The following is a 24,820-nucleotide window of genomic DNA, read 5'->3' as shown; positions in this document are numbered from 1 at the left end:
CAAAACACTAGAGTGTAGATCTGCTTTCATCCTGTAGGTGGGAGTGTGACTCTTCACATGTTACAATCGGCAGCGGGATGGAGTTGCTGGAGTTGCTGGAGCCAACAATGTGTTACACAAACATACAAGAGGACTGTCATCATTTGAATTTAAGATATCAAACACGATCATTGCTTTGATGAGCCGTCGTAAAATGTGCGAGCGTCGAGCAGCCGTGTGCTGATGGATGGCGCTCGTGGTGGGTTCACGAGCAAGGCGTGAACAGGTATGTAAATACAACAGGCACGGATATCTACTGTGTGACATGCCCTGACAAGAGTAGATTATACATTTTAACAACTTCACAGAGGAGTAATGCTCACTACAGCATATATAAGCTGCATACAATCAGAGAATATAAGTGTGTCCAGTGAGAATTACAAATAATATTCCTCCTTATAAATAAAAGTCGTCAATTCTCACCAAATCACATTGGTGTTTTTTATTGTTTCACTAAAATACTTTGCAACGTATAAATCTAGCATAAGAAATATAATACATCCATTTATAATGTGTCTGATTACAGGGATACAACAATACACCACATAGAGTCAAATTATATGATGTAGAATACTTCGAAGACAAAACAAAACAAAAAGCAGCGCAGGGGGAAAGAAAAGAGACGTCGTGGAAACTCTTTCAAAACTATTTCTTCTGCTTTCCCCACAGAGCAGAATGTGAGCAGAGATCTGGGAGACAAGTCTCTCAGCTTGAAGCTACTTATCACCTTTATGCTTCACATCTGGTGAAGATAATCAAAACATACATCTACATGTCTTTGTATCGCCAACGTTATTATTGGGGATTCAGATTTGAATGGCTTTTTGAGAGTACGGAATGAGTTTTGGAAATGAATGACATGCACAATAGCAATTCAAGTGAGAAATAAAGAACACAAAGATAATTACAGACTTTTTTCATGCAATTGCGGTGAAAGCAGACACTGATGTAAAGCAGTTTCTTTCTGAATATTCCACTCCTCTAACAGCAATGTTTGGATATTAACTTCAACTGGACGAGAGAGTAACTGCTCAAACCAGTCACGGCAGACAGTGGTGCACTTGTCTTTATGACGTTAACTGGTGATAGGAAAAGGTCCTTAGTGGCCACAGCACATCGCCAACTGTTAGAGTGAGTTGGCCGTGATGAAGACGAAGATCTTGGCCTGGAACGTGGTAAACGTCCCCTGTCTCCAAAGCTTCATCTCCACGTTAACTGAGAAATCCCGCGGGCCCTCAACCTGTCGATTTAAGTACACGGCGCCCGTGTAGGCGTTCAGCTTCCGGGTGCCGAAGTAGTTCTCCTCGTTTCCCTGCGCGATGCTGACGATGACGTTGTCTCCCGAGTAGGCGGGGGAGGGTCCGATGCGGAAGATCTGAGCGGGGATGACGATGTTGGACTGGAAGCTGATGTAGTAGTAGGTGATCCTCAGAGGGGAGTTTTGACACTCCAGGTAGTTGGGACAGCTGATCCGCTCACAGCGCCTACAGGGGACGAAAGGATGGCCAGGCAACTTTATTTTGGAGGGCACGTTTTAAACAACAAGGCAATTCAAAGTACATGATTTATTATCTTATGATAATATTATTATCTTATTATTATTATTATAATAATAATAATTACTATTATTATTAATAATAATAATTATTAATAATAATTAATTATTATAATTAATAATATATAATTATATATTTGATTATATAGCTGTAATTATATAATTAATACTAATTAATTATTAATAATAATAATTAATATTATTATTATTATTAATAATAATAATAATTATTATTATATTATGATAATATTATCATCATTATCATAAGATAATATGATGGGGTCATCACCAAATCAAAAATAATCTCCAAAAAGAAGAATGTACATGAATTAAGCTGATTCTGCAAAAATGAAGAGAGAGAGAGACCTTTATTTATTGTGAAGGAAATACTTGTAGAAAAGATTTCTCAAAAATGAGTAATAAATATAAAGTGCATCAGAAAACCAGTGCCGACTAGAATCACAACAAAATATGCATATAGTTAAATAAGTAAACTATCTAGAAAAGTAATATTGTTCAGGAGCAATGACATTGATTATTAATAATAATTTGTATTTGGTAATAAAAAGTACTATTGTACATGAGCTTGTGCGTGATATCAGTTAAACTGATTGATGCCATCTAATGCTGACTGTCCTGATCTCCTATAAACTGATTTCTATTGTCATTTCACTTCCTTACCTCTTAAAAATATCCTCCCTCACATGCACCATACACACATAACAGAGTATCAAGCCCATGAAAGGTCAGCGAGGCATCACAGTGATCACTAGAATGGATTTCTAACTGATTTAATCGCTTACGTGTCGGACACTTTGCGGTAGTTGGGTGGACAGTCGAGAGAGATGCAGCGGTACCCTCCTTGGATGTTGTAGCAGGTCTCAGCTAGAGAGCAGTTATGGGCCCCCGCGGCACACTCGTCGATATCTAAAGCACACAGTGAATGCACAAGGGCTGGTTTACTGCCTGGAGACGAGGAGAGGCGTGCTCGTCACGGCACAGTTGAACTTTTGAGGAAAAGCCTCATTGCGGAAACATGTAAGACAAGAACTCGTCCTCGTTGTGGGAAAACTGCTCAAGGAAGAAGAAAAAAAATGAAATGAGCAAAACAAAATGTTTAGGCCAATAAAGTTTTACAGTCCGTGTAATTACTGAGCCTCTGTAAAAGTACCAATTAGATTTATCTGAGCATAACCATCACTGTACACTCCGTGACGAGTTAAATGAGTGCTTTTGAGAATCCGGAGTGTATTTGAACCGGGGTGAGAATAGTCACACAGCAGCTATTTACGCCCGGCCAAGTTGAATATGACAACTAAGTTAGCAATAGTTAGGTAGCCGAAAAGGCTTTAAGATTCAGCGGTAGTAGTTGTAGTAAAAGTCATAGTATAGTATAAATAGCAACAAAGCTTGTGCATGACAAATGTTGTGGTGGATGAATGGGACGGACTCAAGACCATCACTCAGGATGTTGGTGTTTGACTCCTGTGAGAAGCCTCGTTTTTATTATTTTCAGCTTTTTTATGATTATTATTTACCATTTTCGAGTCACAGTTTGGTTGGGTTTAATAAAACTAAACATGTGTGCCCGGGCCGGGCGCAGACAACATTGTTGGCTACGGACACCTGCGTGCTCGTCTCTGCCATGCTGTGTATACACCCGGCTGTAAACAGCCACTTTGGCTATCCCTCCCACGTGCAAATAGTATTGTTGCGCTCTGACACCTGGGTGCTGGAGCTGAGTTTCAAAGCAGAACGCAATACGGTTGACTTGTAATGAAGCAGCTACATAACAGCGAGTGCATCCATTGTTTTCAGTTTTTTTAAGGGTTGGTATTCACCTCTGCAAGAGCGTCCGTTTGGAGACATGGCGTATCCATATTCGGGACAAGCACACTGGTAACTGCCAGGAACATTCACACACTTGTAGGTGCATAGATGGCCGATGCGCTGGGAGCACTCGTCCATGTCTGGACGGACGACAAGGAGGAAGTAAGTCACGTGAAACTGATTCATGAGCGAACATGTACATTAGTGACGTGTCCTGGTGTGCCCCACCTTCACAGGTGTGCCCGTCCTCCCTGAGGTGGTAGCCCTGTCTGCAGTAGCACTGGTAGGAACCATAGATGTTGGCACACTCCTGACTGCATGGGCTGGCCAAACACTCATTCACGTCTGGAGAGATTAGAGGTTGGCGCTCATTACTGTCACAATTCGTTTGATCAAAGGATTTCCAATGTTTTCATCCGAACATATAAACACGATGTTGTTATGAAGCCAATTATGTTTTTTTTACTGGTTTGCGCTTGAATGCATGGCATGATGTAGAGTGTAACACTGACACCCATCACTCCTCAGCAACATCTAGGAATCTGCACTGTTCATGCACCGACACAAAAGCTTTGCACACCAACAAAGCACGTTCATACACACATATTTTCACTCGCACGTTCACAAGAAACATACAACCGCATGCACCGACACGTACATACCCGGATGCACACACACACACACACACCTTCACAGTTCTTGCCATCGCCGGATAAGCGGAAGCCAGAGGTACACGAGCAGTCAAAGGAGCCCGGGGTGTTCTCGCAGGTCTGGGCACACAGGCGGCCCGGGTAGCGCCAGCACTCATTTACATCTGAGAGGAAGAAGCAGTGTCATCATACCTCTGCAAGGGTGTACTGCATTCGCCCGTGTGTGTTGTGTGGGCGCGTGTCAAACGAGAGAGTGCTGATAGTCTAAACACTTGAGCGGAGTCCATTACTATGAGAGTCACAACACAGGGAATCACAAAGCAGTGGGAGCAGCAGGGGGCCAGGGGACGGAGTCCTCTGCTGCAGGAGACGTGATCCTCGTGATCGCAGGAGCCAGCAGCAGAGCCTGGCTAACGGCAGCAGCTCTCCCACTGCAGAATAATAAACAGGAGCTGCCAGAGTGGGCCGGCAAAGACGAGGGGTGGCTGTAAAGTAGTGTGAAAGGTGTGCCCAAGTGATGGAGGGCGAGCAGAACGAGCAGGGGAGTAAGGGCAAAATATTTACGGTAAAGCACCGCTTTTACTCGCTCTGAACAAAACTTGCATTTGCATTAATGTGCTTCTTCTGCATGACGGTGCGTTTAAATGTCCAACCTACCTACACACATCCTCCTGAATGAGTCATACTGATAGCCCGTCTGGCATTCACAACGATAGGAACCGGGCAGATTGTGGCACAGCTGGCCCTCTCCACATCGATGCAGACTGCTCTGACACTCGTCCACATCTACGAGACACACATGAAAGGAAAGGAAAGATGGAAATGAGAATGATGACATTCAGCTGCCACCACTTCATGAATGAATTCATGTTTTGTTGACTCTCCTTCATGCGTGAAGTAATCTGATTTATTCTCTGCTGCACTGGAAAAAAAAAACTAAAAATGATGCTCTGACTTCAATCACACCTACGTCTACAAGTCTGTATGTCAAAACCGTTACAGATCCTTCATGTGTGACAACTACACATCATACCAACGCATCTGGATCCGTCAGGACTGGCGTGATAGCCACGGCTACATATTATCTTCCTCTGGCACATGTAGGATCCCACAGTGTTGATGCAGTTGAATCCCAGGCTACATGGCTGGGCCGACGCGCCACACTCGTCAATATCTGTTGCAGAGAGAGCGAGAGAGAGAGAGAGAGAGAGGGAGACGAAGATGAAGACAGAGTGAAGACCCAAAGGCACAAAGGCAGGGCATGAGAGAGCAGAGGGCCGCTCTTTAGCCACACCGAGACATCAAAGCAAAACGCACATCGCACGGTCGCATTCAATTCGGTTTACTGTGTTATGTGTGTGCGTGTCTGACATTTTCCTCAATTCGCTCATTTCTCAGAGCATTTTCTCTTGCACTCCTTTTCACAGGGGCTGCCTCGACATGCCCCAGTTCCTGCCCCCGGGGGCTAATTCCACAGCATCAGTTTGTACTGGAGGAGGACAGAGAGTTGGCTTTCATCCACCCCTCTGCAGCCCCTAACAGCAACCTGTCTGATCTCCTGTCTGTGTGGCATTTAACCCCTCTGTCACCGAAGCCGCGTCGATTCACCTGCAATGGCGTCAGCTACGACCTACATGGACTATGATTCACCTGTGGGGGAATTTACAGCTCTTCCTGGCTCACTCACTCACTCTCAAAACAAACAGAAAATACTGATGTTGTGAAAAACAAAAGGCTGAAGCCCCTTGTTTGTTTGCTGTGTAAGATTTATCCCTCACACATTGCCACATATTCATTCATTTGTTTGTTTCCCCCTCAACAAACATCAGTTTATTTCCTCTATTAGCATAATTAAAACCAGAAACAATATGTGTAATTAAATGGAACCTCCATACATTTTACCCTCAATCACCTGCCCAAGATTGGGAACGATTGCATTGATAGACATCAGCAAAGCCCCTGGTTTTGCTCACCCATACAGTTGCCCTGTAGGTCCCGGTTAAAGCCCACAGGACATCGAGGTTTGGGGTTGCACCGGAACGAGCCCTCGGTGTTCACACACTCGAAACCGATCCCACAGGTATGGCTCCGCTGCACACACTCATTGATATCTGAGGAAGAAGAGGAATAAATGAGCTCTTGAGGACTGAGTCAATGACTAATTGCATTTAAAACCCAAAACAAATAATATTAGTTTCAGTCTAATAATCCACCACATGTGTACAAACTGCAAAATACATTGTAATGCCACATTTCACCACTGAGTGGCGCTGTGGTTAAATAGCAGATTGTGCAGGTACTCACTTTTCATGCTGCTCATCTGTCACAAAGCGTTCCCTGACATTACTCAAGAAGTTAATCAAGAGTAAAAGAATCGTATTTCAACTCAGGACTCTTATCGACACCAATCAACCGAAATGGCCCGAATTATTTCAGCTAGATGAACACACCTAATGAGTTAAAACCAGCAGTGGTCCTCTGCAGTGTGTGAAAGAATATTGCAGTGTTATTCCACAAGAGTCCTCTGACATCTGTGGCCAGAGGACGAACCGAAGCTGGAGGGAAATCACAATCTCAAAGGAACACAACACGTGGTGCATGTGTGTGTGTGTATGTGCGAATTAATGCACGAGCGCCTTGTATTTTCAGGCAGGTTTGCAGGATTGTACCGCCGTAATTGCTGTATAGAGGCCTAAAACAGCTCTGGGAAGCAGCCATCGCTCTCTAAACAGCAGTGATTGAACACGTTGCTCCTGTCACAGACATGATGAATTTGGCTGAAATGCCATCAAGATTCTATGTACAAGGACACGTCTTCAGGAAAAGAAAAGTTAGAGACAATTTCAAATGATTTGGGTTCTTTTCAGCCACGCTATGACGGCACGGCTTCATGCAGAGAATCGGCGGTTGGGTTGCTGTTCAACTTCAAGGACTTGTGATTCCCAGACAATGAATCCCAATGACTTTGGTGATCCCTTGACTTCTCCTCTAGCGCCACTGTGAGGTTTAGAGATGTGACTCGGTGTGAAATATCTCAATGACTGTTGGATAGATTGCCATTACATCACCCCCCCCCCCAGGACGAATTGTAATAACTCTGGGGATCCTCTGACCTCTCATCTAGTGCCGTCAAATCAAATGTTCAAGACTTTCCCATCAGCCTCGGCGGTGCTGATTACCAAACGCATGCTGACAAACTAAACTAAGATGGGGAATATGTTTAGCTGCTAAACATCAGCAGCTTAGCATTTGTGAGCATGTTGCAATGCTACAGCCTCACAGAGCAGCATGTAGACTCTTGCTCTCATTTGCTTATATTTCCAATGTGTTGGGGGTGTTTTCTGTCTTTTTTGAATATTTGTGTTCAATATATTCTGGCAATTGAATAAATAGCCACACAATTTTTCCCTGTGTGCTAATGTTGCTTCATTTGTGAGAGGAGGCAAAAGGAGCATTTCACTACAGCCTCTTATGAATCGGGCGTTTTGTTTTTTCTCCGCACTGTATGACGACGACCTAAAGTGGCAGCTGTTTGGAAGCTTCAATTAAACATACTTTCTTGTTAAATGCTCATTTTGCCTGATTGAGCATTCTTTAACGTGACAAGGAGCTGCAGATTAGCTGTGTTTTCCTCGCCTGAAACCCATCTGCAGTCTCAAACGGCACTTACAGCACATCTAAGACTCATCTCGGGGGTCCCTGTTCCTGAACACTGCTGCTGCTCTGTAAATGAGACCTCGGCTCAGCCACAATTTATGGGGCATGGAAATAATGAGACGTATTGGGAAGTTTACTCTTGCATGTAAAAGTTGGGCGCCATCCACAAAGACAAGCCAGGCAGCTCTTTACATTGAGAGTTAACAGCAAATACTATGGAAAGAGCTCTCTGGAGCACTATTTCTTTTTATTATTCCTCTTTGTCTGTGTGCTCACATGAGAATTAAAAAACTAAAAAACTAATTTTCAATACTTACTTTCGATGGGTGGTCTCAGCAATTGTTTGCCTGAACAATGTGTTTTTCCGTACATTGTGAACATGCAGCAATACAAACGCTCTCCTGCTGGTATGAACAACATATTCACTGCGGGTGGAAGTGAATGCTATGACGCTGATGAGAGGCGGTGTACCTTCACAAATGTCGTTGTTGATCTGGTATCCCGGGGGACAGGTGATCGGTCTCTGACAGATATAACTCCCCGCGGTATTCACGCAGCGCTCACCCAACTGGCAGACATTCCCGGACAGACACTCATTTACGTCTGGATGTAAAGGATAAAAGACAGTTGTGTGAAGAGAGAAAACAAATAATGAAAAGTGCACGCTGGATGAATAGGTGTAGGACAAGGAGCCGTGGTCTGTGTGGAGCAGTCGGCGGTTAGAAGCGGATTAAAGAGACAGGTAGGACCCTCCTCTGGGAGAGAGATTAGGGGCAAAGCCACCGGGTATAACATCCACACAATGAGACATTTGTCACCACACTGAGCTACTCTCTGGGTCGCAGCCCCAGTTTGCGGCTGACAAGCAGGAGACGGACCAGTGGACACGGCTTAACTTAAAAACACATCCCCAGGGAGACAGCTTAGACACAATAGAGCAGGAGCTTATCAGCCTCACGATAAAACAGCCCACCACCATTCTGAGAGGAAAAAAAGGATAAATGTGGGATGCAGTTGGCCACGCTATCGGGATAATGCATGGATAGTTGAGATGATGCCTCCGGTAGCGTCTCAGTTCAGGAACATTACAGTATATACAGTATATATATATTCCAGAAAAAAAAACATTGTGATGCAGACCTGCACATAGAGGCGATGATTAGAGGAAAAGAAGAATCAGTGGCAGACAGTCATGCCAAGAAACTCTCCGCGGCTGGAAGCAAACTACTCTGACTGAAACTGAGAGCCTTTTTTTTTCTCACTTCTACAATTGCACGAAATTTCCACATGCCCTGCTGGTGTGATGTGAAGAAAAGGTTCTCAGCATTACAGCTCCATTTTAGTTCCTTACCCTCACAGGAGCGTCCGTCAGCCGTCACCAGAGAGAATCCTGGGAAACAGGAGCATTGTGGCCTTCCGCCCACTGAGGTGCAGTATTGCTCACATGGGCCGTTTCCTGAAAATAATACTGCGTGGTGAGGTTAAAATGAAATATTCTGTCCTACTATTCCACACAACACCAACAGAGGAGAGCTGGGCGGGAGACAGAACATGATTTACTGTGTTGCAGGTTGACCCCTGACCTGGTCATATTGTATTTCCTACTTTTGGCCCGCAGTGTGGCAGGCCCCCCACCCTGGTGTCATGGAAACCAAACCAGACAAACAAGACTTGACCCCGCGCAGATGATGATACGGAGGAGAACTGGTGAGAATGAGCACCCGATGCTGAAAACAAACTGACCTTTGTTGCGATCTCACCACTTGTGTTTGCCATTTGCAGCACAATCACAGCTCACGGTGGAGGGTGAGCGTGACATCATAACATTTCAATCTATAGCAGCCTGTGCTGTCCTCTAAACATAATTTGGCTGCATCAAGAGGCATGCTCCAGTCTCCCACTGAGGCTGACCGAATGGGCCCGTTGTGGGCTGTCGGGCCTGCAGCTCCCTGTCCGCTTATTAAGCCCAACGTCTCTGACCTTCACAGGGGTCGGCTGGGACGGCGGGCTGGGTGGGAGGCGGGAGAGGTGAAGTGGGCTCCACCGCCGCTCTGTCGTCCTCCTTCAGTCTGTTCTCCTCGTCCACCGTCTCTGCAGAAACATGAATAAGCCCGTCACAGGAGGGAGGCTTTACACTGCAATCAAGAATTGCAACTCTCACGTCGTCTGCGGTCTTAGTTAGAGGCTTGAGCCGACGGCATGAGGCCTAGTAGCTGCAGATGAGGGATGTAATATCAGAGAAGGTGAGACGGGAAGACAAGCTGGCTGCAGACAAACATTGGGTTTTATTCGTGAGCCCCAACCCTCACTGTAATTTGCTGGGAGCTCTGGCATTAGTGTCCTGTTGAGACAGGCTTGTGTTGGTGAAAGGCACTGTTGATTAAAGTCTGCCACACTGCAGACAACATCACCTGAAAATACATCGAAAGCGTATACACCTGAGCGGACCTTCCGTTTGTGCAAAGAGTGATTTACAAAGATGTTTTTTTTCCCCCCTTCAGCTGAAAAAGCTTTTCGACGACAGCAGAGATGTGATCGGGTGAGCATTGATGTCGGTACAGGAAAGGGATGTTAGTGTGTGATTAAAATAACTATTACGAGGCAGTATGAGGGCTGGCAGACAGGAAGGGACTCAAAGAGACCAGGAAAATAATACACTGTGAATGTGCAGACAAATTAGGACAAATGGGGTCTTCCTGACAGGAACGCGGACTGTAAATCACATTTTAAGGAGCAAATGGCACATTTCCTGTGCTCTAACATGGCTGGAAATGTCTGCTAGCGCCGTGTGACAAAATACCATCGGTGGTGTTGACTTTACCTTGTGTACAAGTGAAAGCATCCTCTTGCAGCGCGTATCCAGGGAGGCACTCGCAACGGTAAGAGCCTGGCGTGTTGACACATCTGTGGTGGCAGATACTGCCCTCGTATATCAGGCACTCGTCCACGTCCTCGTACTCAACAGGACCCTCCACTGCATTCTCCCCGTCCCGCTCCTCAGCGATGGAGAAGGCCTCTTTAGGGTACGGGCTGTCGGATACTACAGCACACAGAGAGAGAGTGGCAATAAAGCTCTTTAATATGAACGAATGCATAATACCGTTGAACATAGTTTTATAGCTTTCCTGAAAGGAAAACACCTTTTATGTATAATAATTACAGTAACAACATGATGGCCACAACGATTAGGTGGATTTCTGTTCTTGTTTGTCTGAAATGAGTTTGCAACGCCTTGGATGGGCTCTTGCAGCACGGCAATATGCAACAATACAAGTTACAATAAGATGTTCTGATGAATAACTTAACGGAGGATGTCTTGCTGTATTTCTCATGTTTCATCCCACATCCCGCAATCCCAAGTGGGCTGGGCAAAGTGTTTGTCATGAGGTGGAAATAGAACCATAAAAGAGAAAAGGAAAAAGCTAATGAAAAGCACCTGATCACCCATGACCAGAAGGCAGATAACTCTTCAAAAAACCTTTTTCACCAGCAGCCAATTCAAATCAGTGCAAGACTGTTCACACCAACATGGTGATTTACTAAAAAGGGATGAAATGCAATGCCAGGCAGACAGGCATTAGATCTCTTAGGATCAAAGCACAGGGGTGAACTAGACTACTACACTTTGTTCTGGGAGGCCAATGAGGCGCAACCTTTTTCAGCAGGGTTGGGGGATCCTACTACAATGCTTCCTTTCAACGAAAATGGATTGTCTATTTGAAATCTGTGCTTTTTCCTGGCAGTGCACCGGAGTGCATTACATGCCCCCACCCAACAACATCCTCTCCCTTGGCATGGAGCATGCAATGCATTCACATTCTGGCATGTGTGTGTGTGTGTGTGTGTGTGTGTGTGCAGATGACAGTACTTTTTTTTGGTTGTGGAGTGGAGTCGAGAGCGGGCCTCTCTCTGACGGAGTGCCAGCCGTCTTGATTGCTGCTCTCCTCCTTCTCGCAGCATGTCAGAACGACGTGTCTGCAGTGGAAGCCCAGGTACTGGTGGGCTTCACAGCGATGCCCCTCGCGGAGAAGCTGCAGCCCCAGAGAGCAGCAGTCACAGCACTCCTGCGGGTCGCACAGTTAGTCGTCTCACGTGTATTCATGGATCATTGAGCTCTCTAGAGGAGCCGCTGTACATTCTGTGAAAAGGATTCCAGTCAGCGGTCCATACTGTTTGCATGGTTTGCTTTTAGCGTCACGGCTCCGAGGATGGCGATGCCGGATTGTCGGTCCCCCACTTTGATCAAGACTGAAATATCTTGACAACCGTCGGATTGGATTGCCATAAAAATGTTGTACTGACAACATAGTTCACGGAGAATCACTGACTTTGGTGATCCTGAGTTTTTCCTTGAGTGCCACAATAGTTGTCATGTATTTCAGGGACACATCTCAATATTAAATGGGGTATCCACGAGGTCAGTAAAATGAATCTTAAGGACTTTGGTGATCCTTTGACTTTTCCTCCGGTCTAGCCCCACCATCAGGCTTTTGTTTGTTTTAATGTTTCAACCACATTCATGTCCCCATCAGGATAAACTGTAATTACTTTAGTCATCCCTTAACCTTCCTAGTGCCATCCTAACATTTTTATTTGTTCAATACTTTAGTTTAGAATAAAAATCAGCATGTTAGTATTGTCATTGTGAGCATGTCAGCATGCTGACGTTAACATTTAGCTCACTGTGTCTAAATGGCCTCACAGCTCTTGCTTTAGACTCGTAATCCTGTTGAAATGAACTTTGATAGTTACAAGCATGAATTTGGAGCGACTCTCTTCTTGCCCAGAGTCTGTTTCCCCGTAGCTCTCAGCAAGACCACCACTTAAAGTGTATGGGGGGGCATAATGAAACATACAACTCTAGTAATGGCCGCTGTGATGCACTGTGGTTGTAGATGGCCTGATATTACTTAATCTACAGGGGTCCCACAAAAAGGCGATGAAAACCAATATTTAACAGCTGCACTGCAGCATAGAGTCGATAATGGGCTCATGCTGCGCAAGGGCCTCTGAGCAGGTGAGTAAGTATCCTTCAGCACACGGGTCACATGGCAAATGAGTGTCTCTGGGAGTCTGGGTGACCACAATAGAGTTACTTAGTCACTGCGACTTCATGCACATAATAACCTTGTGTCTACTGCTGCTACTGTTTGACCAGATTAAATTATCAGGCCACGCTTCCACAATTTCACAAAGGCCAAACAATTGACATCTGACATTTCCAAATGCTGAGGTCTGCTTTGAAGCCAGTGAAGCTTCAGGACTGTGGGAATCTTCAGTTGCAATTGGCCCGAAATCATTTTTACCTCAATTAAATAAGGTAATTGAATAACAGGGAATTGGCACAACAGCAGTAATGCTCAGGGGAGGTATCGTGAATAAAGTAGCTCAAACAGAGAGACTCTCACTGTCTGGCTACATTACCATCTGTGTTTTCAATTCTACATTGACTCGTGCATTCATCAATCGCTAATTCAGGCTGTATTAGGCTTCATTTTAAAAATGACAATGTCATTATGTTTGACTGTGAACCCAGTAAACTGAGTTTGCCCTTTGCGCGGGGTATCTGATCACTGACGCTTGCCTTGTAGGAATCAATCCCACATTTGTCGCCGGCGTCCTCCTGACACATATTTCCCGCTCTGGCTGCGTTCATTCCAGCCAAACACCGGCCTGCTCTGAGGGAACCAAGGCAGCACTGTTGTTGGGCGGTCCTGGCAGAGAAAAGCACAAAGGAGAAAGCACTGCCTAAGTGTTTGGACTGCAGCCCTGACAGAAACAGTGAGCATGGTTAGCTGTTTTAAAAAAAATAAATAGTGTGCATTTAATCAGAAGGAAACATTTAAATCAAAATGGTATTAATTTACCAGTCAAAGGTCCGAGGACCGTTCGGCGTTTCCAAAGAAAAATCTACTTAAATATGACTGATCTTGTAATAAGAAATAAAAAACCCATAATCACAAAACATTTCATTGCACATTTTAGTTTTGTCACTTTACTAAATCTAACTTGGTAATAAGTCAAATTAAGTGGATAAACAGCCAACTGCCTTTCCACAGAGGACTATTTAAGATGATTCACGGTTTGTTATATTTAATTATAAGAATTAAGCTCAATGATCTGAGCGGGCGTTTAATAATGGCCTTACCAGCAGATGGAGTGCCTGTCTTTTGCGGGTGGCTCCATGTTGTTGCAGTGACCATTAGCTGAAGCCCACTTCTCCCCTGTCTCGCAGCAGGTCTTCAACAGCTCCTTGGCAGGAACTATAATGAAACGCAAACACCCAGTTCCAGCTTTATCCCACTTAGTGCAGCCATGTGTTTCAGAGGAATGGCACAAAATAATGGTGACAATGTGAGTTCAGCTGGAAGAGGAGGGTTTAACATTTCCCATCATGGATTCCCATCAGTGAGATGCTGTAAAATGCGGTTAGTGCAACTGTATTTCATCTTTGGTGCAACACTCTTGTCTCAGACTTCGACTGCACTGTAAATAGCACGTACAATGTGTGTTTTTAATTTCAGTCTCCTCGACTCACTTACATTGGCAGGGAAAAGTATGGAACCCAAAACTCTATAAAACTACTTTCAAAGTAAAATTGTCCTATTTGTTTTTGTTACATCCTGGCTCATCAGAGCTGGAGCAGAGTGAAAGAGCAACACATTCGACCAGATTTCAAACTGCGTCTGTAGGAAGAGACAAAACACATTATCCAGGTTCCCGGAAAAATGTAAAAGTGTCCCTTCAATAACAGAGCAGCGCATTCCAGCTTTGATTTGTGGCTCCTGCGCTACTGTAGAAGACACAACTCGTGACATGCATGTCTTAACAGTCACACCATACAGGACAGAATATGAGTCTTTCTGGTTTTACACCATCTGGAATCTGCTTTTGGCGTTTTAACTTAAAGGTGCAGTGTGTAGGATTTGGCAGATGCAAACCTACTGAAACTTCTCCCGCCTGGCGGGTGGGATAACTACAGCGGTCGACCCAAAAATGTGAAAACGTGAATGACCCCTTTTCTGGGTTTGTCTGTTCTTGGTCGCTGTAGAAACACGGCAGCAGGCTCCATGAAGAGGACCCGCTCCGTAGATAACAACGGCTGATTCTTAGGCAGCAAATTAATATTGTACGGTGATAACACACGAAAGAAAACATACTTAATCATAATAATATTAACAATGCCAGCATGCTGATATTTAGCAGGTATAATGTTCACCATCTCAGTTCAGCATGTCAACATAACATTTTCTAATTAGCTCTAAACACAGAGTACAGCTCAGGCTAATGGGAATATCATTAGTTTTTATTTCGTCATAAACCAAAGCACGTTTTTAGTGCTTCGCACTCGATGAAGTCGGGGTCATTTAAGCGATTACATTTCATCCTATGGAGAACATAAAGGTGTCTACCAATTGCATGGCAATGCATTCAAGGGGATCCCAAAAGTCAGGAGGGTTGATCCTATGGGGACCATGAATCCATGAATGTTCAAAATGTCACGACAGTCCATTTGCTGAGATATTTCAGTCCGGACGAAAGTTAAGCTTTAATTGGTCTCTCACAGCACGGCCTGTTCCAACGTAAGCCTGAAATCAAATGAGTGTGGGGGTCACTCAGAGGACAGACCAAATCCTCTTAATCCAATCCTAAATACATGAAAATCAGCACGGACATCTGAGAGTGCCTCAGGTCATTCTAACATTTCAACTTCCACATCCACTTTATTTTAGTTGAAATGACTCTCTTTGATTTACCCATACAGAACAAGACCAAGACTCAGAGAGCAGTGCATCATTTAAAGGTTCAGACAGGAGAAAATCTAAACCTTGAAAGGCACAATGACTCTTTGATACATAACTACAGTATTTGTGCCAACCGTGCAGTTAAACAAGTCCCCTTTGAACCCAAGTGAATGTATATTAAAAGACAGAGAACATAATTACTCTTTCTCCTCCTTTTGCTTCCTATTCATTTTCTCCAGGTGAAACCAGTTCCCCCGTCATGAACATCGCACAGATTTGCTCCGTGTTTCCATTCACAATGTGGGATGTATACAGAGTTAAGATGCATACAGTTTGTCACCATGTTTGCAAAGGATTTAGTGGATGAAATGAGGGAAACAAACATAATCACTGTGACGTCAGCCGTTTTGCGGACTGTGGTTTTTGAAGCTTGGAGTTTGGCATTTGGACGTTGCCATCTTGGTTTTTGGCCGTTGCCATCTTGGCTTTTTGCCAAAGTTGTAAGATGAAAATGGGGGAGAACTCCCAGACTGGACAACACCTTGGCAGTGACCTGTCAATCACAAGGTAGCCCCGCCCTAAAGCATATCCTGCGTTATCGTCTATTCTACTCTAAATGGGACCATAACTTACTAAATGAACATCATGCTTCTCATAGACGATCAGCCTTCTTTTTACAACGAGAGGAGACGCTCCCTGGTAGCTTTTAGAAAGAAAGTTAAAGTCATTTTAGTGTAATTTAGCCGAGCGTACCAGGTCTCTTCCTGTCTCTTCGACAGACCTTCTAATTAAGACTATATCGCAACTTGTTCCATTCAGCAGCGCAATAATTAGCTAAGTTGATTTATTGTGCTTGCACAATGGATCTAAAATATACGCTTGAAAGGTAGCTGAAGAGCATCTCTCTGTTCCGGGTCTGTCATTACACATTTCCATCTGACTAGCATTAACACCAGATGCTTTGCTCTCGTCTAAATCCAAAACTGGTGACATCACACCCTTTGAAAATATGAAGCTGGAATAACAACCAAAAAGGGCAACTCTCAACATGTCTGGGGGTGTCATGAAGCAGTGCACGGCCCCTAATCAACGCTTGTGTGTCTTTTCTTTTGTGGGCTTGGCAGTGATTTATAATACAGGTGGGCCTGAAGAGAACATGACCAACAACGTGAACAACAGCTAATGCCAAAGGTCCATGACATACAAACCCACGTGGTTGAACATGTCAGATGATTGATGCTGAAAGCTTTTACAGCATGTCCGTGTATGTGTGTGCGTATGTGCGTGCGTCTGCAGTCCCGCGTTAAGCTCGGGTGGGAGTAACACAATATTCTTCTCACCTTCAACATGAGCACTTGCAGAGATATTGTGTCTTCTGAAACACATAATCACCGTCCAAAAGCAGCTGGATATGACCTAACAGGGAGGGCTCTCCCGCTGCCATCATGACTTCATCTTCAAAACGGCCAATTCAGGTTTCAATCATTGACAGTTTATGTCTTAATCTCCCTGAGATTGTGAGCCAACATTCGTGTGATCCATCTTTTTGCAGTCTTAATCGGGGTTAAGGTCAGTTGACGCTTCAGTCTTTGATGGTTTCATACAGCATCCTGCAATCCAATTACACCTCCTCGTGGTAAGAAAACCTGAATTAAACACTAACACACACATTGCCAGGAGGACTTATCACTAATGATGCATTGAATTACTGTGATTTATAGCTTGCATTTGCTCAGGATGCCACACATGTCCTTGACACATCCGAGCACGCACGCACGCACCCATGGTGTTTTTCTAAAGTTCCTGCTAGGCAACATCAGCATCGTGCATATTGCATATTAAATTGGTTAAGTATATTCCACTGCACGCCTCTGAACAAATATTCTCCACAGTAATCTGAATCTGTCTCCCAATTGCCTTATTATGCCTTATTCCAAAAGTGCGTTCACAAACCAGAACACAGGAAATTTGCTCAGTTCCTTCCAGAGGAAATTCATCCAAATCCTGATTTTGGACCCGATGGACGAAAATAACACAGCAGAATAATATAACCTGGTTGGTTTTACAAGCCTCATTAGAAGAAACTATTTTCTGCCCTGGAAATCATTTGATCAATGAAGCATTAATATGAATGTCAGATTTAGTATGAAAAGGTTTACTGCCTTTCATATTCAGAGGAGAAAACATTAGCGACTGCTTGCATTGCAAGTCCAAAAAACATCTGTATACAGCTGCACTTTGCCATGTATGTTAATGACACATCTGTTATTGTGCTGCAATTCATCACCAATCGCTCTCTAGTTATACATTTGGTCTTTTTTATGAGTGGTTTCCTGCATCTGGCGCAGATGTTTTTTTTATTTATACGCAAGGGTGACATTTGGATCAGGCGGTTTTTCAGTAAGGACATGTTGTGTATAAGAGATATGCCGAAAATTCCTGGAAATGACCTGGAAGGCACCCTAGATTAACCAGAGAACGCTATCTTCTTCAAACTGATCTACACAGTAGTGGTGCAGGAATGAACTGTCAGACGGGACGCTCTGGAATCCACCCTCCTTTTAATGCTATAAGGAAAATTACACATCAGCTCAGCCTACTCCCATATATGGAGCATGACTGTGGATGAAAACAAGCATTTCTTTAGTTATTCCTCCACAGCTCAGAAGATTTGCATGCTTCAGTTGAATCAATTTATCCATGTCTAAGATTCAATGTTATGATTGGTGCTTGGTAAAGTGGGAAGTTACTGAGGGGAGAATGTGTGGAGGTGTGCTTCAGATGAGACGATGACTGGGAAAGATTGGGAAACCAGCAGCCTCACGAGAGACGGGGTAATCACTCCGGCTCATGAGGGAGCAGTGAGTAGCGTCTGGCAATCAAGCCACAACAGTGGTCTCATTCATCACATGGCTATTATGCCGCTCACAGGTACAACCCCCAAAGAAATCCTATACCAGGGCCAGCCCAGCATCAGAAAGCCTGAACAAACCCCGTCCCCCGTCCCCCCGTCCCCCCCGTCCCCCTTCTGAGCACACACTGCATCTGGTTGGAAAGAGCGAGAGGCAACTGCAGAGGCGGATCATTTATGTTGACAGAAAAATGGTCATGTTCTTGTTCTTCATGCCTTCTCTTTTCCTCTCCAAAATAACTTTGGCATGTTCTACTAATGGCGTTGATAACAGGAATAAGTCACGGCCCTTATCAGCAGTGTTGTTTTCCTGTCTGTGTTTTAACATGTCACCACTCTGGAAGTCTCCAATAGTCCAATAACCTTCACCAGTGAGCCAGCACAGTGTCATTCCATCCTACATCCAGTTTGAGCTCCTTATCCCAGGAGAAAAACATATCCTGCTCTGACTGTCAAGTCAAAACTCTCTTCCATGAAGCGATAATTCCCAAGGGAATAGCTGGGCGTTATCCTAATGCAGTTATGGACGTTGTGGAAAAACTGTCAAACCCAAAGTCTTTTTTTCTCCCTGAATGAATAGAAGAGTTTCTCAAATTGGCTCGCACACAGTTTCACATTTTACCCAGACTTGACTTCAGTCTGTAGCCCTCCTTAACAAAACGTGTCATGGCAAACAGCAACAAACAGCCAATTTCTAACCTATATTCTCCAACTGTGTGCTGGTAAATGAACTTGACAGGCACCTCTGGAGTTCACACAGAAACACCTCAGCGATGCATTCAGCATACACAAGACATACCTATGGAGGCCAGGTGCTGAAAGAAAGGAAAGGTCCTGACAGGTCCCAACTAAAATCACAGTGTTGTAAAGAAGGGTTAACAACATTGTGGTTTGCTGGACAAAAACACACAAAATGAATTCAGTCCCTGGAGTGAGGATGGCTAATAAAATCCACTCTTTCATAATGCAGTTCACTCACTTCATAAGGGAGTATGTTAATGTGGAGATACTTGTGCCATGAAGCCATAAAGTATTGATAATTATGATGTAATTAGGTTTTGCCTCGACCATGAAGTTTATTAATCAACAACTCTTATGGAACTGAATGGAATTTGATTAATTAAAGCTAAAGCAATCATTATATGGCATTATGAGATTAAGATTATGGGGCAGAATTTTTAGACCTATTGTATAGATGTAACTTAACATCACACTTTGATATGAGACATATTTTTCTCATATTTTCCAGTGCATTGTAACTCATCTTCTAGACATCCTAGCAATCACTTCATCATCTCCTGTCCCTCCTGCATGGGGCCTGTGGTAGATTTGTCCCGAAGGGGGCTGATCTGTTTGAGAACATGCTGATCATCACATGAAGGATACAGGCAGGATGCACAACCCTGGAGCTCTCACCAGAGCAAAGTGGGAGAGAAAATGACATTTCAGCTGCTCTTAAAGGATTTATCAGACATATTAGAAGGACACTAATGAAAATATAGCACAGGGCTTATTTGCTACTTACAAACCTCGAGGGAAATAGAGCATTCTCTCAAGTTGAATGCACGAAAATGAGCATACTTAGTGTTGTTCTTTTCTCTTCCGTGTAAGGTAGATAAATGCTATCCGGGGAAAACAGACTTTCCTTAAACAATTGTTTTTCCTGGACCTCTGCCAGCGAGAATAGAGTGATTATGAATTCCTCTTCAAAAGACAGGATGTGAGAAAAAGAAAGGGGGTGATGTCTTTGGAAATAATAACAGCCTCACCTCGTCATTACGAGGCTGTAAATCATCACACTGTGATGTATTGTGATGTGGGCATTGAACGAATCAAAACATTTTATGTTTCAGATTTCTTTTCAATTCTGTTGCTGTCAAACACTTTATTCAAGAAGAAAAGTTCGGATCCTAGAACTAGAATAGGAGTGGAACGAACATTGAACTGTTTTCCATGACTGGTACAAAAGAAAATGGCAATTATTGTTGTTGTTGTTGATTTGAATAGGAATGTCCGTTCTACTCCTATTCTATTTCTATGGTTTGTTGATCATAAAATATGGTTAAAAGTGCATTGTGTAGTATTTGGCGGCATCTAGCGATGAGGTTGCAGATTGCAAACAACTGAAACTTCTCCAATGTGCCAAGCCTGAGAAATACTGTGGCCGACGCAAAAACGTGAAACATGAATGGCCCAATCTAGAGCCAGTGTTTGGTTTGTCTGTTCTGGGCTACTGTAAAAACATGGTGGCGGGCTCTTTGAAGAGGACCTGCTCCATATATATATACATATATGTATATATATGTATATATGTATATATGTATATATATAGCAACTCTTTCCAAGGAAACAAAAACACAACTAATGTTATTTTCAGATGATTATACACCAAAGAAAACATACTTATTAATATAATATAATATTGTATTCCATTTCTGCCAATAGATATCCCTAAATCTTACACACTGCTCCTTTAAAACTCTTTGAAATAAAACGCTGTATGATAACGTACCTTCAGTGTGTCCCTGCACATCCTGAGAGTGGTCGTTGTAGAGGGTTTGGGGTTGTCTTTGAGGCTGCTCTCTATCCTCCCTCATCCTGACTGGAGCTCTGCTGGTGGGATTGAACTGTATAGTGGGATATGAGGTCTGCTCTTCTTCACCGAGTGGCTGCCGGGGCTCCACCGACACTTTTTCTTCTTCATAATGGGAGCCACTATGACTCCCTGTGTGACTGCCCTGACTGTGTTTATGATGACCAGAGGGCCTGGTCCCCTTGTTTGCATGGGCGGTGTGTGCTGAGTCCTTTAAAGTGTCCTGTACCACTCTGTTTCTGCCACTGTTGGGTCTAATGGTCCGTCCCCCAAGTTCTTGTTGCGGCCTGTGGTGCTCCGTGGTCACTCTCTGTGTGGTTGTTGTTAGCGTTGTGGATGTTTCACTCTGCTCCCTTGTAGTCGTTGGATCCATGTTATGAGTGACCTCAGCCTCACTGCTGGTCTCTGGATCAGAACTTCTTTGTGTCTCCCTGAGCTCATGTCTGCTGTCATCAAGGGAGCTGAGGGAAGTGGAGCTTGCCGCTGGGTGAGTTGGTGGTGCTGTAGTAGATTCCAGTGGTTGGGCCAGATCTTGGATCGTGGAAGATGTGGGGCCTTCCAGTGTGTGGTCATAATCCCCTGTGCCAAAACTGGGTGGGTCCGGCTTATACAGAGGTAAAGTGTTTCTCAGTGCCAGCTCGGAGAACTGTTCTCCGGGAGTCATTTGTCGGCTGTTATGACGGCTGCTAATGTCTCTCAAAGGGTTGTTGCTCTCAGTGGTCGGTTTATTAGAACTACGAAGGTCACAGCCGGGGATATGTGAACACATTACCCGTCCACCATCATTTGGACAGTGGCAAACCTGACACCGGTCCTTCTGAAAGGAGTGTCCCGCATCGTACTTCTTGCTGCCATGGGTACAGCCAATTTGCCCACATTCCTGACACCCATCTACAGGCTGTACAATTTCAATGCAGTTGGGGGGAATTTCAGGGCACGGAATAAAATTACAGCTTATCTTCCCACCTCCCAGAGGACAGACGCATTCAGTGCTTCCAAAATCCACAAAGTAAGCTTCCCCCTCTGGGACTTTCCCTTTCCGGAAGCCTGCTCGGACACAGTCATAGTACTGGTAGCCCTCACAGGTGCAGCCCCTTTGAGTACAGGTGGGGCAGCAGGTACCCTTCTCGAGAACCGTTCCGGTGCAGCCCTGCAGAACGGGACAGTCCACACCTGTGCAGTCTTTCTGGCTTAGACAGGTGTCCATGCACAGAATCAGCCAACTTAAAAACAATGTTGCCGTCTGAATGTTCATTTTGCACAGAAAAGTACAAGAAAAAGAAAGAAAAGTAAGTGTCTCTTCAGGCTTGATTTTATTCCAGATGTGTGTCTTTTAGCCTGTGAAAGTAAACAGTGGTTAATATATTTACAGTACAAATGTCTGACATTCAACTTGATAACAATCCTATTATTTTTGGTTTATTTTCACAGCTCAAAAACACTATATTTTAATTTAACTTAATAACCATGTCTGCTTTAATTTGGCCACCTGCCAAATGTTAACTTTTCCATGCCCACTCGTTTGGCACCGCAGCAGGGGATGGAAGCTGTGGTTTATATTTGATTGCACATGGAAATTTGGCCAAAGGTATGACTGACTGAGAGAAATATGTACAAAAATAATCCAACAAAAATGAAGAAAAAAACGAAGCTGAAACAACAAAACCTCTCGTCTATGACAATGTTATAGTTTGTTGTACAAAAACAATATGCTACAGGACTGCTTATCTGAGTTATCTTTTTGCAGCATATGTTTTTGTATTCTCATAAAATGTTTTTGCAGGAATATGGTGGGGATGTTGTGCAAATACTCTACAGTCATTTGAGTCCATTGTTCATTTCTGCCTATAACAGCTGTGGAGTGTGCAAACCGTGCTCTCAAGGATAACATGATAAACAAAGAACTAGAAGAAGTACTGTTGTAACAAAATGGCATATTGTAATGAATAAAGTCATGTGAAGTGTAGAAATGAATGGATTTGATGAGGTTACTGTAGCTTTTCGTTGTGCGTCAAACTGCACAGGGAGCATATTGAGAACCAGGTGTTTTCCATTTCGCTTTTCCTGTTTTTCCTCGCCGCTTGCTTTTGTGCCAGTTATAGAGATAAACTCAAAATTGTTCTGCATGACAAACTTGTCTCAAGAAATTTTCTGTTGAAATCTTTCTCACCAATTATCACATTTCCCCCAAACTGCATGCCGTTGGAATATATTCCCACCAAAAGAGGAGCAGCAACAGAAAGAAATGGATTAGAGATATTTACAGATTACTTTGTCCCTCCAACTGAAGCTGCCTTCACTTACTTTCTTGGAAGTATGGAGCTCCAGATGCCAGTATAACTCCTGATTTTTTTTTAAAAGACATGAACCTGGTTCTTTTACCTGACTGTGTGCACTGATACTGGATCCAATTCTAGTGTGCTGAGCAAAACATGCAGTGCATCTTTGAAAATAACATAAAAAGTAGAGGTCTTCCAAAATAAGCACCTTCTCTTCCCTCCGAACTCGGGCTCCAAACAAAAGTGCACTGCAGCTCGGTTAGAGAATCAATGATGTCTTTGTGTCTCTGCAGGTACAAAATCATTTCACCAGATCTTTAACAGGCACATGGCCCACTGCCATGCTGAGTGGAACTCTGTCCAGCTCTACAACATTCAGAGTGAAAGGGGAAATTCAGCACATGGAGAAAAAAAAGGCCGCTTGGTGATAATGAAATGTGATGGACTGAGAATGAAACTCATCTGCCTCTAAATACCTTGATGGGGCTGTTTTGTGAATGGGTAGTCTGTTGAGTTGTTCGTTCGGCTATCAGCTCAGGCAATGTCCCACAAAGCATTTCAAACAGCGACTGTGCCTTGTCATTCCAGTAGCCAAAAAATGACCTTTATCCTTTTTTTTTGGCTCACTGTGAATCGCGCGCGCACACGCACTTGCAAACACTGTTTTCACGCAGCTCTGGATTCCTGAACCGACGAGAGGACACGCTGGTACCAAAATATTCCAGTGAAGGATAATAAATTAAAAAATAATGACTCGCGTGTTTGAAAGTGCACGAGCTCGCTGTCGAATTGGATGTTTCAGCAACAGTTGTGGTGATCAAACCATCTGCGTTACTTGTTTCTCATCGTGTTACAGAAGCCGAAATCAACATGTGGACTTTAACAGTCGTAAGGCACACATTAAATAAAAGTATGTAGGACAAATAAAGTGCGTATTATAATATATCCAGGAACCGTGGATTATTTTGGCAACAAGAAAGAACCTCTCAAGCAAATATCAAACACTAAAAATATGATTGATCCCATATCTAAATGTTTCTCCCTTACATTCACATGTTGTCCAGTGGAAATTATCAATAAATCAAATTGTGCATTCATATCGATTGTTTTTATCCATAGAGATCACGTTGCCTACCTTGCGTCTCTGACCTTGCGGCGCTGCTGTGCTCCTAAAGGAAACTTGTGCGTAAAGTTTGTTCCCTGACTCCGACTTTGGAGGGGAGCGCCCTCCCTCCCTCCCCCCTTTTGTGTGTGTGTGTGTGTGTGTGGGGAGGGGGGAGGGCGGGACAAACTTCCACAGAATTATTTCCAACTTTCGAAAATACTTCTGTTCTCATTTTCTGCATCATCCGAAATACGAGAAATTACTTAACAGCAAGTCAGTGGAAATTGTGTCGTCACTGTAATTGTCATGATCTCAAAGTTAATAGCTGTGAAGAAGAATATCATGATCAGAAGACTAATGGTGCCTCTCTGGTAATATAATCTTGTAATTATGTTACAATGCAATGGCATTCAAGTGACAGAATTAACATTTATGTACATTTGTGCATGTTCACAA

General features: G+C 43.7%; 1 protein-coding gene across 1 annotated transcript; it reads right to left on the bottom strand.

Annotated features, from left to right (window-relative positions):
- Window positions 1-484: 484 nt before the first annotated feature.
- Window positions 485-24,455, bottom strand: LOC306780391 (fibulin-2-like). The gene is made up of 17 exons (XM_079272751.1): window positions 24,395-24,455; window positions 20,900-22,318; window positions 13,880-13,994; window positions 13,316-13,445; window positions 11,600-11,795; window positions 10,553-10,771; window positions 9,712-9,822; window positions 9,083-9,187; window positions 8,203-8,334; window positions 6,048-6,185; window positions 5,108-5,248; window positions 4,732-4,860; window positions 4,113-4,238; window positions 3,653-3,769; window positions 3,436-3,564; window positions 2,398-2,521; window positions 485-1,523 (listed from the first exon to the last, which is right to left on the bottom strand). The coding sequence occupies exons 2-17, from the start codon at window positions 22,233-22,235 to the stop codon at window positions 1,166-1,168; spliced, it is 3,606 nt and encodes a 1,201-aa protein (XP_079128877.1). The 5' UTR covers window positions 22,236-22,318; window positions 24,395-24,455; the 3' UTR covers window positions 485-1,165.
- Window positions 24,456-24,820: the final 365 nt, after the last annotated feature.

The sequence above is a fragment of the Melanostigma gelatinosum genome, assembly GCF_949748355.1.
Source record: "Melanostigma gelatinosum genome assembly, chromosome: 8".
Classification (NCBI taxonomy): Eukaryota; Metazoa; Chordata; class Actinopteri; order Perciformes; family Zoarcidae; genus Melanostigma; species Melanostigma gelatinosum.
This window is presented reverse-complemented; position numbering and strand designations above follow the sequence as displayed.